Genomic DNA, 15,516 nt, shown 5'->3' on the forward strand with positions numbered 1-15,516 from the left:
ATAGTCTCCTCAGTTCTGGTTCTCACAATAATGCCAGCATGAGGGAATCAGCAGGAGCTTTGAGTCATTTTTCCCCTGAAGAATTCTACAGCTGAAGGAACTAGTGAGGGTACTATTTCTATCTTTAACTTTAATGACCCAGAAGTAAATCCTGCCCCACTTTTAGGTCAATGGCAAAACTCCTACTGACTTAAATGAAGGCAGGGATTTTGCTTGAGTATTCATGTTCTTTCATGGTAATACTAGCTATACATTTTTGGAAAAAAACATAGAATGGAAAACATGGTCCTAAATGACTTCACCAAGAAAAATTCTACTTTTACTTATATAGATACCATCTCTTTCCTAGGGTGTCAGTTAATGAAGGAAAATGTGCCCTGATTTTTAATGAACGATCATATAAGGTAGATTTTGAAAGAAAAGGGGTACCTAACCCCATGAAGGAGCTCTTCTAAAAACAGCAAATTACACATTGAACATGATCCATGCGATCCTTCAAATGCCAGTGAGAGACTAGAGTGACTAGATTATGTTGAGGAACATAGGGTGGCCTAAAACCTGCACACCTACCGCTCATTTGTCCTGCAACACAGAGAGAGATTTCAAAATTGTACCAATCTGTATAACTAATCTTTAAATCCAAATAATTTTTGGATTTAATCCGTTCAAAATCTTGATCTGAATCCAAATTTTTACCATTAGGCTTACCTGCAGGTTCAGTGGACCTCTTACATCTCAATTTAAAAATGATGATAGAAATGAGGAAAAGGATCTGAAAAAGATCTTTTATGAGGAAATCTAAAATAATGCAGTTACATACACAACAATTGCTAGACCTCTGGTATGCTTCATTGTAAAGTGAGATGGCAGGTAACACTTTATCAACTACTATCAGCCTCTTCTCACTGACTGCATTCTATAAACATCTTTATTTTATGTAAATATTAAACTGAACGACACTTTTATTTGTTTACATACTTTGATTCAACAAATAACTCTTAAATCAGAACTTCATATTCAAATGGGCAGTTGAAATCTCTGCTTCTAAAAGTTGAGTAATGCAATATTGGGAAGACAAGACGGATAGTCTTCACCTTCCCAAACGCTTTAGGTGCACTACCACATTTCATTTTATGTCCAGATTTTCAGTTTTGCTGTCTTTTTATCCCCCTCTTTTGCTCTCTCCCATCAAATCCCCTTAAGGGATTCTCTCAGCTCTTTTTAGGTCTCTGGTCACCCCCGGCTACTGCCCACAAGTACTGACAGCAAGTGGGAAATCCATAGTAAAATCAGCTGGGAATGCTGGAAATCAGATAGGCAGCAAAAAAAACACTGTCCTTGACAAAATAATCTCATGTAGCTCTGCAGCTCTCAAATGGCTGACACAGACAGCTTCCTGCCTTCTGGGCCTCAACACCTCTCTCCTCTACAGCTCTTTCATAGTCCTGCTGCTAACTATATCCTTTTTTCTTTTTTTTTTCTTTCTTTTTTTTCTAAGCAGATATCAGCTCCCCATTCCTATCTTCCCCACAGTCCATATCATCATCCATGCCAAAGTAATAGTCATTTTCTTTTTCACGTTTGCTATCACTGCTTCCATTTCTTCATTTCATCCTACACTTCCTATTGCTGTTTTAGTTGTCCTTTTATCCTCTCTTCTAACTAAAAATTATCTCAAGCCAAAACCACAGACACATATGTGAGCAACTTCAAACCAGTCCTGGGGTCCCTGAAGTCTTAATCCAGATCCAATTTTTGCAGTTTGAGCCATCTCTAATCCCTAATTGCTCCTGTCATCTCTTTCTCACAGCTCTGGCTGTAAGCCACCATGTTTTATGCTGCCTTCTGTGCTTGGAAGTAAAGTTACAATGCCCTCCTGTCTCCTCAATCTTAGAAACATATTTATTTTCTGAATGCTTCCTTCCACTGACTTTTTTGCCTAAAATTTTGTATATGAGCTGTTGTCAGCATTTTGGCTATAGAATGTACTGGCACTCATGACATGTAGCAAAAGCCACAAACAGCATGTTGCCTTGTGGTCAGTCCCCTGAAGAGAGGACACCTACGTTTTTGTACATGATCCAAGGACTTCAGATTCACAGAGTACTTTTTCTAATTAATATTTCTTGTAAAATATATAAACAGTCCTCAGGGTAGGAATTAAAAACCTATGTGAGAATCCAAACCACAAAGCTGTAAAGACATACAACTCATGATGCTCTCTTTTTATGATACTGAATTTGCACAGAGTTGCAGCTTCAAAAAACAGAGTAGCCACAGAAACCCAGAACGGTCTTTGGGATCCCCACTAGGAGGTGGGAAACATACTTTCTGCTTGAAGAGCAAAGAAAGAATTTACACTTAATACTGTCAACTTTTTCCTGAAAAAGTCTTTCATCACAACATTAAAACCATTACCATGTTTTGTTTTGTTTTGTTTTTCCCTTTATTAATTTTACTGATTCCAGTATTGGGATTACTTTTTCTTCAGGACTCTAATACAATTGTGACTCATGTAGACAGACATGACATTGCAGCAGTTTGCAAGAGATCTCCCAGCCAATGATTTTATAAAACTTAGGTCAGGCTGTAAATGCTGGGAGTTACATGGACTATAAGCTTACGTGACCAACAAAGCCAGATGTGAATCCTCAGAACACTGACACATCAGCTCAGGAAATGCCAAAGGATAAAGGTTTATAAAAGTTGTATTTGCGAAACAGTCAGTTGTAAGGGAGGAATATTTTTATTTTAGTAATAAAATCACTTCCAGCAGGGGAAAAGAATCACCCCATTATAATATATACATATGATTCATGTGTTTCACCCCATTATAATATATACATATGATTCATGTGTTATCTACTGTTTAAAGAGATGTAGGAAGCACAGCTTAGTAAGAAAAAAAAAACAAACAACCCCAAATTAACAAATTAATTAACAGATTTGAAAGACAATTCAATTATATCACTGCACTAGACTATGTTCTTAATGGGGAAAAGTTAAACTTAAATGTTCACATTACCAAAAACTCCAGATATGATTATGTGAATTAGTATTGTAGTTCACTGGAAAGACTTTCAGCACGGCATGACCTAATGGGTGTCTGACACAGAGCAAGCACTAATGTCCTGTTAAGAGTTTTCTGTCTCTGCAGGACCTAATTACAGACATTACCCAAAGTGGCAAATTTTCCTAACTTTTTACAATGAAATAATTTTGCTAATTTTAACTACCTGACACTGGATTTACAATGAAATATGTTAGTGCAGAGATAGCCCAATTACTCCCCATCAGGGAGTACATGAAGAATATCTGTACTCAGCCTTTGGATTTCTAGCAAGTGACTACCCAATAGGAGGTGACAGACACCTCAAGACATTATAGTGACCTAAACCAAGCATAAGAAAGGAGAGAGTATTCTGACCTATTGATAGCAGAAATGGAAAACACTGTGTGTTTTGGTTTGATAAGAATCCCAAAGTGAAGATGAAGAATCCCATTCTTACCCCTCTAGGTAGCCCACTTGCTTGTATATAATGGTTCATGTTGGAGCCATTCCCTCTTCTCTCCTTCCTATATATATATATGTATATCTCCAAGCATTATAGGAAAATTACTGAGTTACTTAATGGAAGCATACTTTTCATAAGATCCACAACTGTCTCTATTTTCACTAGATTTGAACCACCCTAATAATGGTTTATCTTGGTTCAAACAAACCAGTCAACCAACCAACTAACCAAAAAAACAGATAACCAACACAAAAAAGAAAACTCTGAAAATTTAAGAAAACTCATTAAAATCAACTTCTTTCTCTTATCTTTCTTTTTCCATTTCTTTTTCTTTTTTGAATTCGCATGTAAATTAACTTCCAGATGAACTTAAAAAAAGATTCTTTTCAATAAATCTATTCCCTTTCTCTATTCTCCTCCTAGGAGAGCCAAATGAATTTAACAATGGCATAAGCCTACTGAAGTCACACTTTGATCTAGATGGAAAACAGAATGTTTAATTTCTTTTTTTTTTTAAGCACGTAATTTCAGTCAAAATTGGAGAACAACAAAGAAATTTGTAGTTTCCCAAATTTTGCTGATCTAAGAGCAGTTGACTTTTTCACGGCCTCATCAGCTAATAGCAAATTCTGAGTTTCATGGAGCAGTTTCAGAAGGTTCCTCTTGCCTCTACTTCATGACAAATCCAAAAATACCTTTTCTTGCCTCTCAGCTCTGCCACAGGGCTGGGGCACGAGGAGCAGACAGACTCCTACTGCAGGGGTTCTGTCAAAACCTTGTGTTCAGAAATTGTGTTTGATCCCAGGAATGTTTTTAACAAAATGTTTTGAGTTCAGCAAATGAGGAAAACTCACGAGGTATTAGAAGAAGACAGCCTTTAATTTTGTGTTTACATATTGGTCCTTTCACAGGATTGCAGCTCATTAAGCGCACAGAATCCACAAAGCTCCAAATCTGTCAGTGAGAAGGGAAGGAGATAGCAGAGGAGACAATCACCTGTGGATCCCACATCTCATTTGTTACACAGGTTACTAGCTGCAAATGGGGCGAGGAATTTCAAGGATGCAAATCTTGGTTTCCTCATTAATACATTTTCCTGCAAAACTGAATACTACCATCTGCCTCTGCCACTGTGTTCCCATGAAACAGCAGAAGAACTAATTCTCCCAAGTTTTCAAAAGATGTTCAATATTTTTTCCTTCCTCACTCTCCCTTTATTGTTAAGAAACCTAGTTTTCAGGACAAGAGAGCATTCAGAGCTACAACTGCAGTTAGCTCCTGCTCCTAGTGCCTGCTGAGCTTTGAATATAAAACATGCCATGAAATGGTAAATACTCTAAAAAATCTGACCTACAGCTGTGTCCAGAGTGGATGTCCAATATCTGTATACCCTGATACCACTTGGATACAATTCCCCATCTGGGGGTTGACATGGGAACAGTTCAATGGAGACAACAAAAGCCACCATCTTGCAGTTGTGGTATGAAATAAATTAATTGCTTGTGTCCACATTTTGGAAAGGAAAAGGAAGTAATAAATTTTGCTTGAACTCACCACACATTTTAATTGCACAGAACTCCCAGGGAGTGTTAGGGTCAAGAGTGTAGCACCATGGTCTCAGCTTGCCATCAGGATTGCGGCAGTAATTATCATCAAAGCCCTTGTCAGGATATCTGCAAACCACAGCAAGAAACGTGTCAAGCAAGTCTTCCTGGCAATACTACACAGGCATGTACAAGGTATGCAAAGGACAGTCTTCAGCAGAGGCAAATGAGAACCAGCTCCTCTTGACCTGTGGTCTGATCCCAAGAGCTGGACTCAGACAAGTTTTAATGCTATTAGAAAGTTACTAACATAAAATCTCCTTGCAAGCATGCAGCAGAATCAGGCCTCCACAGAGGGGATCCCCTGCTGTGTTAATGCACAGGCCACCGGATGGGGTAACTCTGCTAATTGCTAAACTCTTGCTCTCGTGTCTGTCAACTGATGGCCAGACTCTAAAGCCACTCATTTTTTTCAAACAGCCCAATTAAGTGTGCATTATATAAACACTGCCAGGCAGCTGGACTCATTAAGAAAACAGGTTCTTTAGTGCAACAGCCCTGGGTTCAAACTGGAAGCTGTTTTGAATAGCTTTGTTACTAATGATAGCTCCATTTTCATAATAGAACTCATTCTAGGTCGTGCCCTCATTTCCAGCATTGGGGGGGAGGGGGGGAGAAAAAAGAACTTCCGTCTCCCTTCATCTCAGCAAGGTTTAAAACTATTGTGCCATTTAATTGTTTCCACCTTCCTACTGCCATTACCAGGCAGTCAGGCAGAGGTTCAAGACAAGGATACTCTTTTTGTCTAAATGAGCCATATGAGCAACTAAAAACTTGAAAAGTAGAAGGTAAATGCATACTTTTTTTTTTCTTCTGATGAATACAAATTGTCTTGGTTTTCCATTTCTATCAAAACATGTTTGGAAAAGAAACAAAAAAATAGATTTGCCCCTGAGGGAATCATGAAAAGTTTGTAAGAGAACAAAGTTAACTACCTGGGAACCTGAACACATTTACAACTGCAAGCAGATGTGCTTCTTGCAAGCAGAGGAAAATATGATTTAGAAGCATGTGTTTTTGCTAGGATGCTTTTTCTATCACACATTCATCCCAATGTCTGATTGTACATTTAGAATTTGATCTCCTATTGCTTGGGAAAAATCAGGCTCCTTCATGTATATGAGGGACAGGAAATGCGTTACAGTTTTTAAAGTAGAATTCAAAAGAAATCCAAGGAGAAACCTCACAAAAATTAGAATTCAAGGGCAGTTGAGAATGTGATAGTTTCAGATCTAGCAGCACTAGCAAGTGCACTTCTCTGTTACCAGTTCTTCTATAACTCCATTTTCTGCTAGGTAAGAGGGAAACTGTAAGGGGTCAGACTGTGTGCAAGAATTCCACAAGCAAACACTTTGTGGACTAGCAATGGGGCAGAAAATGAGCTGGCTTTGCACAGAAGTTGGCAGTGATGGGCTTTGAAGTCAGCAGCACCTGTGCCATGTCATGTAGCACTGGAGAAGCCATGGCACTACCCAGTAACCAGGTGAGCTCAATGGTTGGGTCCGTGCGGTTTTATCTCCCATATCAATGGGATATGAAAATAATTCACTTTTTAGAAGGCAAATATCTTGCATAGCACTGAATGATATATCCTCAGCATTGTATGTAAGTATGCATTCTGCCAAATTATTTTATTATTTATTATTTATTTATTATTATTTTTATTATTATTTATTAGCTGAAACTTAAGCATAGGCATGACAATTCTTTGAGGATCAAGCTTTGACCATCTTCATTGAATGGAGTAGTATCCATGAACTCTCTTTATCACCTGTTATATCTATGTGCCCTTTAAGCAATTCAGCATGAAAAATAGATTAGTGGATAGCTGGTGTGGCGCAAGGTTCAAAATTGATATGAATGTTCTAAGTTCAGGCAGGGAAAGAAGTCCCTCTGGAGTCCTCTCATGCATGCAAACAGAACAGTAGCCCCTCAGTATAGAAAAGGGCCAACTAACACTTTTAAATCCACAAATATTAGGGGTAAGATGAACAATGAGACTTCAAATTGTTCTCAGCAGTGAGACTGTGGAGAACTCTCTGAGAGCCTGGTCCATTTGCTCTGAATATTCCTTCCTGTCAATACACTCAGGCCCAAATCTAGTCCTTGAACCCAATAAAGAGTGCTCGGTTACCAAGATCTTTCATAACTCTATACATTTCTTTCTTTCTTTCTTTTTTTCTTTTTCTCTTTCTTTCTTTCTTTCTCTTTCTTTCTTTCTTTTTCTTTCTTTCTTTCTTTCTTTCTTTCTTTCTTTCTTTCTTTTCTCTCCTTGAAACAGCAGTAGCTGTACTTCACTGCAGAAACTGAAATGAATCATTAAGATATACATCTGGTGTCGAAATCAAGAGGTTTTTTTTTTTCTGCTTCTAGGAAAAAAAAAAGAGTTAGACAAAGAGATAACATTTATTCTCTTTAAAGAGACAGACACTGATCTCTAGCTCTGCTGGGACTAACCTGAAATTTAGCATTTGAAATTCATACTTCACAAATATTTTTTTTCCCTCCTTTTTGTTCTAAAAGATATTCAGGACTGCAAACCTGATTTTACATAAAATATTTTTTTTATACCAGAGATATAAAAAGGCATATTTTAATAAAAAGATACCTACAGATATTAAACTGTTGCATTACATTTCATCCTTGTTTTGTTCCAAGCAATAACAGCCTATATCCACAATGCGTTTGATTTTGAGTAGAAAATATGAGTGTAGGAGGAGAGAACTGCTGTTTCTCCATGCCCTTCTATGACTCTCTAAGCCATTCTCCTCAGTGGTCTTCTTCCCACACCTAGGCAAAATCCTGACAGTGAAGAGCACTAGGGAATCAGAGCTTCAGAATACAGTTCTGCATCCACTAATAGCTAAAAATTCATCATAGCTGTTGTTTTGGGAGGGTTCCACCGCTAGCTCTAGTCACATCTAAGTAAACAGCAATTATCAATTTTCTTCAGTAATTGACCTCTGAAGGGAAGAAATCTGGAATGATTCACTGAGATGACAAAAGGGAAAAGGGAGATGTATTCACCCTGGGCTGAAAGTATTCACAGAACAGTTGAGGTTGCAAAAGACCTCTGGAGATCATCTAGTCCAACACCCTGCTGTCCAGCAGCAGGTAGATTGTGGAGCTTTTGAAAAGATTAGTGGTTTTACGTCTTCTTCCATCACAACAATTAATGAATCCATTAATACAAATAGGGTTACATCTGCCCAGCTGTACTAGCCCTTCCTGGTTTCCAAGCAATTCACGTTACCACTTGATAATATAGTGAGCCCATATTTATAAGCCTCCCTGGAGACTGCTTTACTTTAATGGATCATTTGTTCCAGACCTCCTTTCTTATTTACAACTTAAACACTATATAAAAAAAATTAAAAAAAGTAAAAAATAAGAGCTAATGTAATCAAAGTATAATTGTCCTACCTTTGGTGACCATTCCATGAAGTTAATTAAGACCAGTGTATTAGAAATACCCTCAACACCAGTTAAATTTATGAAAGCATACACAGATCAATATAATCTGTATGGGTTGTTTTTTAATAACAAGCATTTTTTTTAAGTTTGAAAATTCTCAAGAAGAAATTTTTTGAAGGAAAACTTTTAAGAAGATGATCATTACTGAGACTGCAGCTAGTCCTGAAAGTCATTTTGTGAACAAAACAAAATTAAAAGAAAAAAAGAATTTTCCTAATGACAGTAAAATGATTACTGATTGTACTCAAAAGCTCTATAAATGTTTAATTGCTAAGGAACAAAATTCTTTTTGTGAGTTATTCTAGACTGCACAGCAAGTCCATGGCAAAACTCAGAAACGGATTGTCTTCAGTCTCAGTCTGCTAGTAGGAAGTATTTATTGTAGCAGAACTATGGGAGAGCCTGCTATTCTTCATGGAGCAGATCATATGAGTCAAAAAGGAGAAAGATATCACATAAACTCCAGAATTACAGATCCTTAATATTTTGCTTAATAATCAAATTTTCTAAAATCTACAAATACCATACTTCTGAGTATAAAAATTAGGATTTTACTGGAGTACTTCAAAATTTATGAATGTACTTTCAGGGAAAGGTCTTAAACATTCTGAGATTACTGATTCTTGCAGTCTTTCTCTGAGGCAGCTTAACTGTATTCAATCAATTTCATAAATGGAGCTAATCCAAAATACAGAACTAAAACCGAAATGAAACCTTAGTCCGGTTTAAGAGAGACAAAAAGGCACTCCTGTGTGGCCTAAACCCACACACAGAATCCTTCCAGAAGGGAGTGTTATAGATGACCCTTTGTAGTTGGATGAATTCTACCCTCCAGGGCAAATCCTAACTGGACTGCAATTTGCTATTTCTGACTCATCTTCTGGCATTATACACCTATGTCTAAATTAAAAAGAAAAAAGAAAAAAAAAAAGACTAAGCCCTAAATCCATGTCTATAAAATGCTAAACTTAATTATGAATTGTTTTTCCAGTCTGGGGAAAAAAAAAAAAAGCAACGATATGTTTAACATTTTGGGCAAACAGACTGGATACTTAAACATGTTTGCAACAGAAGACCAGCTACAGCTTTAAAGCTATTCCCTCTTTCAGAAATGAACATACTCTGACTTGTTAATGTTGCAAGTTTAATCTCACTGAATTTGTTAAGAACATGTTAATGTCAAACAGGCAACTTTTAATTACTATTTACTTTATCATTATATTAAGGTATTTTAAGCTGACTGAAGCTGTATAATAACATACAGAGAAATGTCCAGAGGTGATGGTGCTAGAGAGGAAATTTTGATCAACTAATGAAGCACATGTACTTCATGATACACCAGAGCCATGGGATGTAGCCACAGCTGTACAGAACAGTCCCCAGCCCCTGTCCCACATCTGCATCATGGCTGTAGCCAGCCTGCACCCACCAGGGGCCAGATCCTCAGACAACAAAAATTGGTAAACTCCATTAATTTTGGTTGAGCTAATGTTCATTTAGCCCAGCTGGTTCCAGCATATGTGTAATTTTCAAATGATAACTGTGTGGATTGGTTTGGCAGTGAGGAGGGGGTTACCTCTCCGGACGAAATTTGTGCTTGTGTGGCCTCTGAAGATCCCAGCGCTGACACTCCTTGCCCGACTCAGTGTGGTCCATTGGTCCTCTGTAACTTTCTCCGTTACAGGTCATGCATTCAACTGGGGGGGGGGGGGGGGAAGTATTAGTCATTTATAAGGCTGGTGATTCCCAGCATAAAAGAAGCTCATGTTATAAATTGAAAGCAACCTAGAGAATTGTAAAGTAAAAGTTTAAGTCCAGAATAATGGTTGCATCACAAATTTAAGGAAGTACAGTCTGTCTCTTTAAGTTCCCAGCACTTTCAGCTACATATGATGCTGTTTGTTTTTGAAACTAATTCTTGGCAGCTTAAACTACGATACATTTTCAGCCTTGGTTTGAGAAAGGGAATGGTGGGCAAAAGCTACTGAAGTGATTAGAAATCACTGTTGTGCAAAATGTGCTACATAATTTAGGATGAGAGGTCTTAAAATATGAAATAAATACGCTATAATTAGCTGTAGACAAATTTCTCAAGTGCCTTCCCCCAATTAAACTAATTGTAATTATATATCACTTAGAAAATTCTAACTTATGCAATTACAAAACACAATCTTCAGTCAAACCATCCACTACCAAAGTCTTGATCCCGCAGTGTACTTCAGGTTTCATCCCATTTGAAGCTCAGTTAAATTGATCTTTAAATGTTATCTCTTAATAGATTTTCCAGCTCCCTGTAAATCTTTATTTTCCTCCCTCCTTCCATTCCCTTTTCTTTTCCCACCACTGCACAGCTATTACACACAACACATTAGCTAGAAAATCAAAGGTCTCCGATCCTGAGAATTTGAAAGAGTTGATTGACTGGAACTGAATAGGCTGATTAGCAAGATATAAAAGCTTAGTTTTGAGGTTAACAGGAAATAAAAGTCAACAAACATGATGGTGCACATTAAATGCCATTGTTCAGCTTCTGCAACTTGTAAGTAGGATGGGACTGGATTTGTAAAAACATTTGCTTATTTAAAGTATCCATTTGAAAGACAAAGCACGTGTTTAGTATGAGCACTTGTCCTCTAATTCAGTATCAATATTTTCATGATAATGCAGAAAAGTTGATTTTACCATGGCACAACACTAGAAGATTTTATCAAGTAGCAATGCGGAAGTGGTTAATGAATTCACTATAGACTACACAGTGAAGAAACGGGTCTCGTTTGTGTGATCAGCACAGCTTCATTGTTCCAGTTTCTCTGTGATCTGAAAGTTGATGGGCCTGAAAGTTTTTTCAAGTTTTCCAGATGTATTAAAATATATAAAAAGATTTCTCTTTCTCTAACAACTTTGCTTTTCTTGCTAAAAGAGTCATTCTTGCTGGGAAATCACCTATTCTTTGCTTCAAAGTCCATGTGTGAGTGTCACTAAAACTAATAAAAGTTTCTTGTCCCTGCTTTTGATACAGAAAACATAAGTTTACAGTGCGAGCCAGGCCATGTTACCTTCTGAACAGAGGGGGATGTCGCAGACTTCGTGGCGCATCTCTGGGCTGGTGGTGAAACACCACGGCCCTCCCTCTTCCCCTCGGGGGTTTCGACAGTAGTTTTCCCTCAGGTCTTTACCCCGATAGCTCGAAGGCAAAAAGCTAGTTTTAAAATGACAATCATTACAGTATAAGAGCATGCAAACTTCAGCGTTAATCATACTATTTTCATAAACAGTTAAAAGCAATCACGTTTCTGCTTGCTTCTCCCTCCACCCTGCCTACACAAAAGCACACACCCAAATATCTGTTCATACACAAATACACATCTTCAGTCGGGATTACTCAATCAATGGCCAAAGCCTGCGACAATTCATCTGGCCCGTAGCTTGCTCTAGCAAGTTTTACTCCCATCCCTTGGGCACTTGAGAGCCAGCGATCATCTACGGGGCCGGAGGCAGGAGCACACTCCCTGCCAGCCCTCGCTGCTCTCCTTCACCAGCATGCAACTGCTCGCACGGCACTGGGAAATGCGCACAGACGTCTCAGCCTGGTTTTTCGTATGCAGCCCGGCCACATATAGCGGGATGCACATATTGCTGTGCATCTATTGCATATGGCAGAAAAGCCCCTTCCCCGTCCCTGAGCAGAGAGCGGCCAGTGCTGAGCGTGGGGACACACTCATCACTCCCAGCCACCGGCTCTCTGAGGGGGCAAGGAAGGGTTTAGCGGCATGCAGGGGCTTCCGTGGGCACAGCCAGCCCAACACCATGCACGCACATGAGAGCCCGTAGCGTCACGGGAGAGCGCGACCGAGCTGCCTGGCACTGCTGGAAACCATACACTGTTTTGCATTTCAGCATAAGAATTGCCCCAGATCCCGCTTTCGCTGCCTGGATTCATGTTCCACCACAAGCCCCGCTGTTGTCACCCTGAGGGTCCGCACTCATCACTGCTATCAAACAAATTAGGTCATTTAATAGCAACCTTGCTGACTAAACTCAATTCATCATTTCATTACATTTTATGTATCTAAACAAAGATCTCTTGCTTTTGGTGTAAGGGGCTACCAAATAACAATATCCCTTAGCATTTTCCCCTTGGATTTGGGGTTCTCAGGCCCAAGCTAGAGCACCTGTTTTTCTTTAGGGATTGAATAGAAATGCTTGCTGATATGTTATTTTTGGCCTATAATGCATTTTCACTATGATATTTTGCTGCCTATGGCCAGTTCGTCAAATATGAACACTCCAGGGACAAGGTTTTGTCTCTTTATGTATTCTGTCTATAAAATTATGTTCTTACCTCTAATGACACCCCCCCACACATATACACACACAGATATACATATATATAGACAGCTGTATGTATGCATGTGTTTTTATACATAAAAATAGTAATAGCTATTTTCCCCCTTGAACTGCAGAATAGCTAACTCCCTACGAAGGAGCCCGATCCCAGAGCTGGCTCACTTTTCCCTTGCTGCAAGAGCTCATCGCCACAGTCTGCATATTGCAGACATACCCAGTGTCACATCCACAGCGGTTTCATTGCAGTGGTGCTTAAACTAAGTCTCTACAGTGAAAAAACACACTAAATTTAGCACTGTGCTCAGTTCCATGAAGAACTTTTGGGGGCGAGGGGCTAATTGAAAAGTTGGGGGAAACACATAAGGATCATGCAAAACTTGCAATTCAGCTTAATAAATTAATTTCCTTTTTAAGCTTTTAAAAAATTGTTCCAGTTTTTTCTTCAATATGTTTAAATTCTGACTGAAATATCACAAATAAAGCAGAATTTTTATCCTGAAAAGCCCATTAATTTATTCTGGGTTTCTTTTCTTTTTTTTTGATCATCAAAGGAATTCAAACACATCTATATTTTGGTAAAGTAAAAGGTATAAAATTTCACCTAACTTGCTTTAGAAGAATGTATACATTTTTAGCTCAGGAAACTGAACTAAGCACTTGGAACAGTCTTTATACACAAGCACTGATATAATTTATATACAAAATCACAAGAGACATGTATGGTTCCTGCTCTCCTTGGCAAATTCTATGTTATGAATGAATAAAAAAAAACAACAGAAAACTCCTACATGTGACATTTTGATCATGTTTTATTCTAGTTAATGAAATCTTTGAACTAACTGAAGTGGAAAATACCTCTGTTAATCACATTGTGGTTTTAGTCAAGGCACTGTGGAAGCAGTACTTAAAAGTGATTTTTCTTATTTTTGGTCCTCGAAGAGAATAAATTTTCTGTCATTACTATTGCCCATGAAATTGTTGCTTCTGTTTTTCCTTTATAGTCTTAAAATATAAATCTCTCAAAATATTTTAGCTAAAGGCAGCTGGGCAAACTTTTCTGATGGGGCATTACAACTTGTGTACGTGTTAATGTGGTATCTCACTGAATGTTAGAAAATTTTATTTTCCTGCTGGAAAATCTTTCTGCTCAGATATGATGATCATCAGAAAATATAGGAAAAAGTGATCACAAAGTACCTTAGATATGCTGTCAGACCATTAAAAACGTAAGAAGTCTTTCTTAATTAAAAGCATGAGAGACTCAAGATAGATCAGATATATAAATGGCTTCAACAGGTACTGAAGCAACATTCTTGGGTGAGGAAAAGATGAGACGTAGAAAAGACACACCCAGAAATGTAGAAAAGAGCCACTCCTAAGAAAGTATACTAGTTTAGCTCAACTATATTAGCTCAGGAAAGAAGAAGAAAGCCAGAAATTCATGCCAGTAAGAGTAATGGCAAAAGCAGATTCAACCACAGCAAAAGTCACTGTGAAACTTGAAAAAAGTTTGCAGGGTATCGTTCTACTCTTTGAGCCTCTTTCTTTGACACTTTTTATATTGGCCTTAGCCTTCTAGATAATAAACTCTGAAGAGCACAAAAATGTATCTTGCAATCTCTACTAGGATGGAGACTAAAGAATGGAATCCCAAGTTCAAATGGGAATCTTCTGGTTCCACTGGAATACTAATTAATTAAAAAACATAAGTTGCTAAATCTTAAGAGAAATTTAAAGTCTGAAGTTATTTCTAATTTTGCTTGCAAGATTGTGAAAAATAAGTAAAGTACATTTCTTCCTTGAATATGCAAAAGGAGTTTATTTTCCAAATGGCATTTTGTGATAATCAGATGTTGAGAAAAACTGACCGAAAAATCTAAGCCTTTCATTCTAATAAGTTCCAAACACACCACTACTGTTTGCTTCTTCCCATTTCCCTCATGTCTCTGATGATGAAATCGTATTTTCTGATGTTGAAAAACAAAATTAGCATGCAGCCACCTCATTTATCCAGTGACCTTTCAAAAATTAAACTTATTGTGCAAGGCAGGAGAAAAGTCATTCTCATAAAATGCATCGTAGAAGAGTGGCTGTCCAAATTTATTAGATAAAGCTGTGTATGTTATATATTAAAAATTCAATATAGTGATACATAATATATACTCATACACATCTTTCTCTTATTATATAAAAACACATATATATCATATAAAATCAGATGCGCATTCCTGGTTAGGCAGTAGTTACTGAGAATTCTTTCACTTATAAAAGACGAGAATTGTATAATACTTCAAGGTGCAGAGACTCAGGAGGCCATTGCAGGGTGAGCTGATGACATTTAGCATATGTTCACAATTAAGCACAGCTCTGGTCCCACTCTGAAAATCAGACTCACTACCATGTATATTATGAGCCATCAAGCCCACATTTTGGGCTGCCTGAGGCTCAGCTCTGTACCACATTGTACAAAGAGAGAACCAAAGTATCCTTTGCCCTTTTAATGTTGTTCCAAGCTCTTATTTTGCACTCTGGATAGATTTGGTCTGGACAAGCCTGAGCAGTGTATAGCCCAGTTC

At 37.9% G+C, this 15,516-nt stretch overlaps 1 protein-coding gene across 1 annotated transcript in view; it reads right to left on the reverse strand.

The window, feature by feature from the left end:
* Window positions 1-15,516, reverse strand: part of HGF (hepatocyte growth factor) — a 55,898-nt gene that overhangs the window by 21,336 nt on the left and 19,046 nt on the right. The window contains exons 5-7 of the mRNA XM_026068893.1: window positions 11,650-11,792; window positions 10,170-10,290; window positions 5,070-5,188 (exon numbers count right to left, since the gene is read on the reverse strand). Of these exons, the coding sequence (XP_025924678.1) occupies window positions 5,070-5,188; window positions 10,170-10,290; window positions 11,650-11,792 (383 nt within the window). The remainder of the gene's footprint in view (window positions 1-5,069; window positions 5,189-10,169; window positions 10,291-11,649; window positions 11,793-15,516) is intronic.

This window comes from Apteryx rowi, unplaced genomic scaffold (genome assembly GCF_003343035.1).
Source record: "Apteryx rowi isolate R43461 unplaced genomic scaffold, aptRow1 scaffold_282, whole genome shotgun sequence".
Classification (NCBI taxonomy): domain Eukaryota; kingdom Metazoa; phylum Chordata; class Aves; order Apterygiformes; family Apterygidae; genus Apteryx; species Apteryx rowi.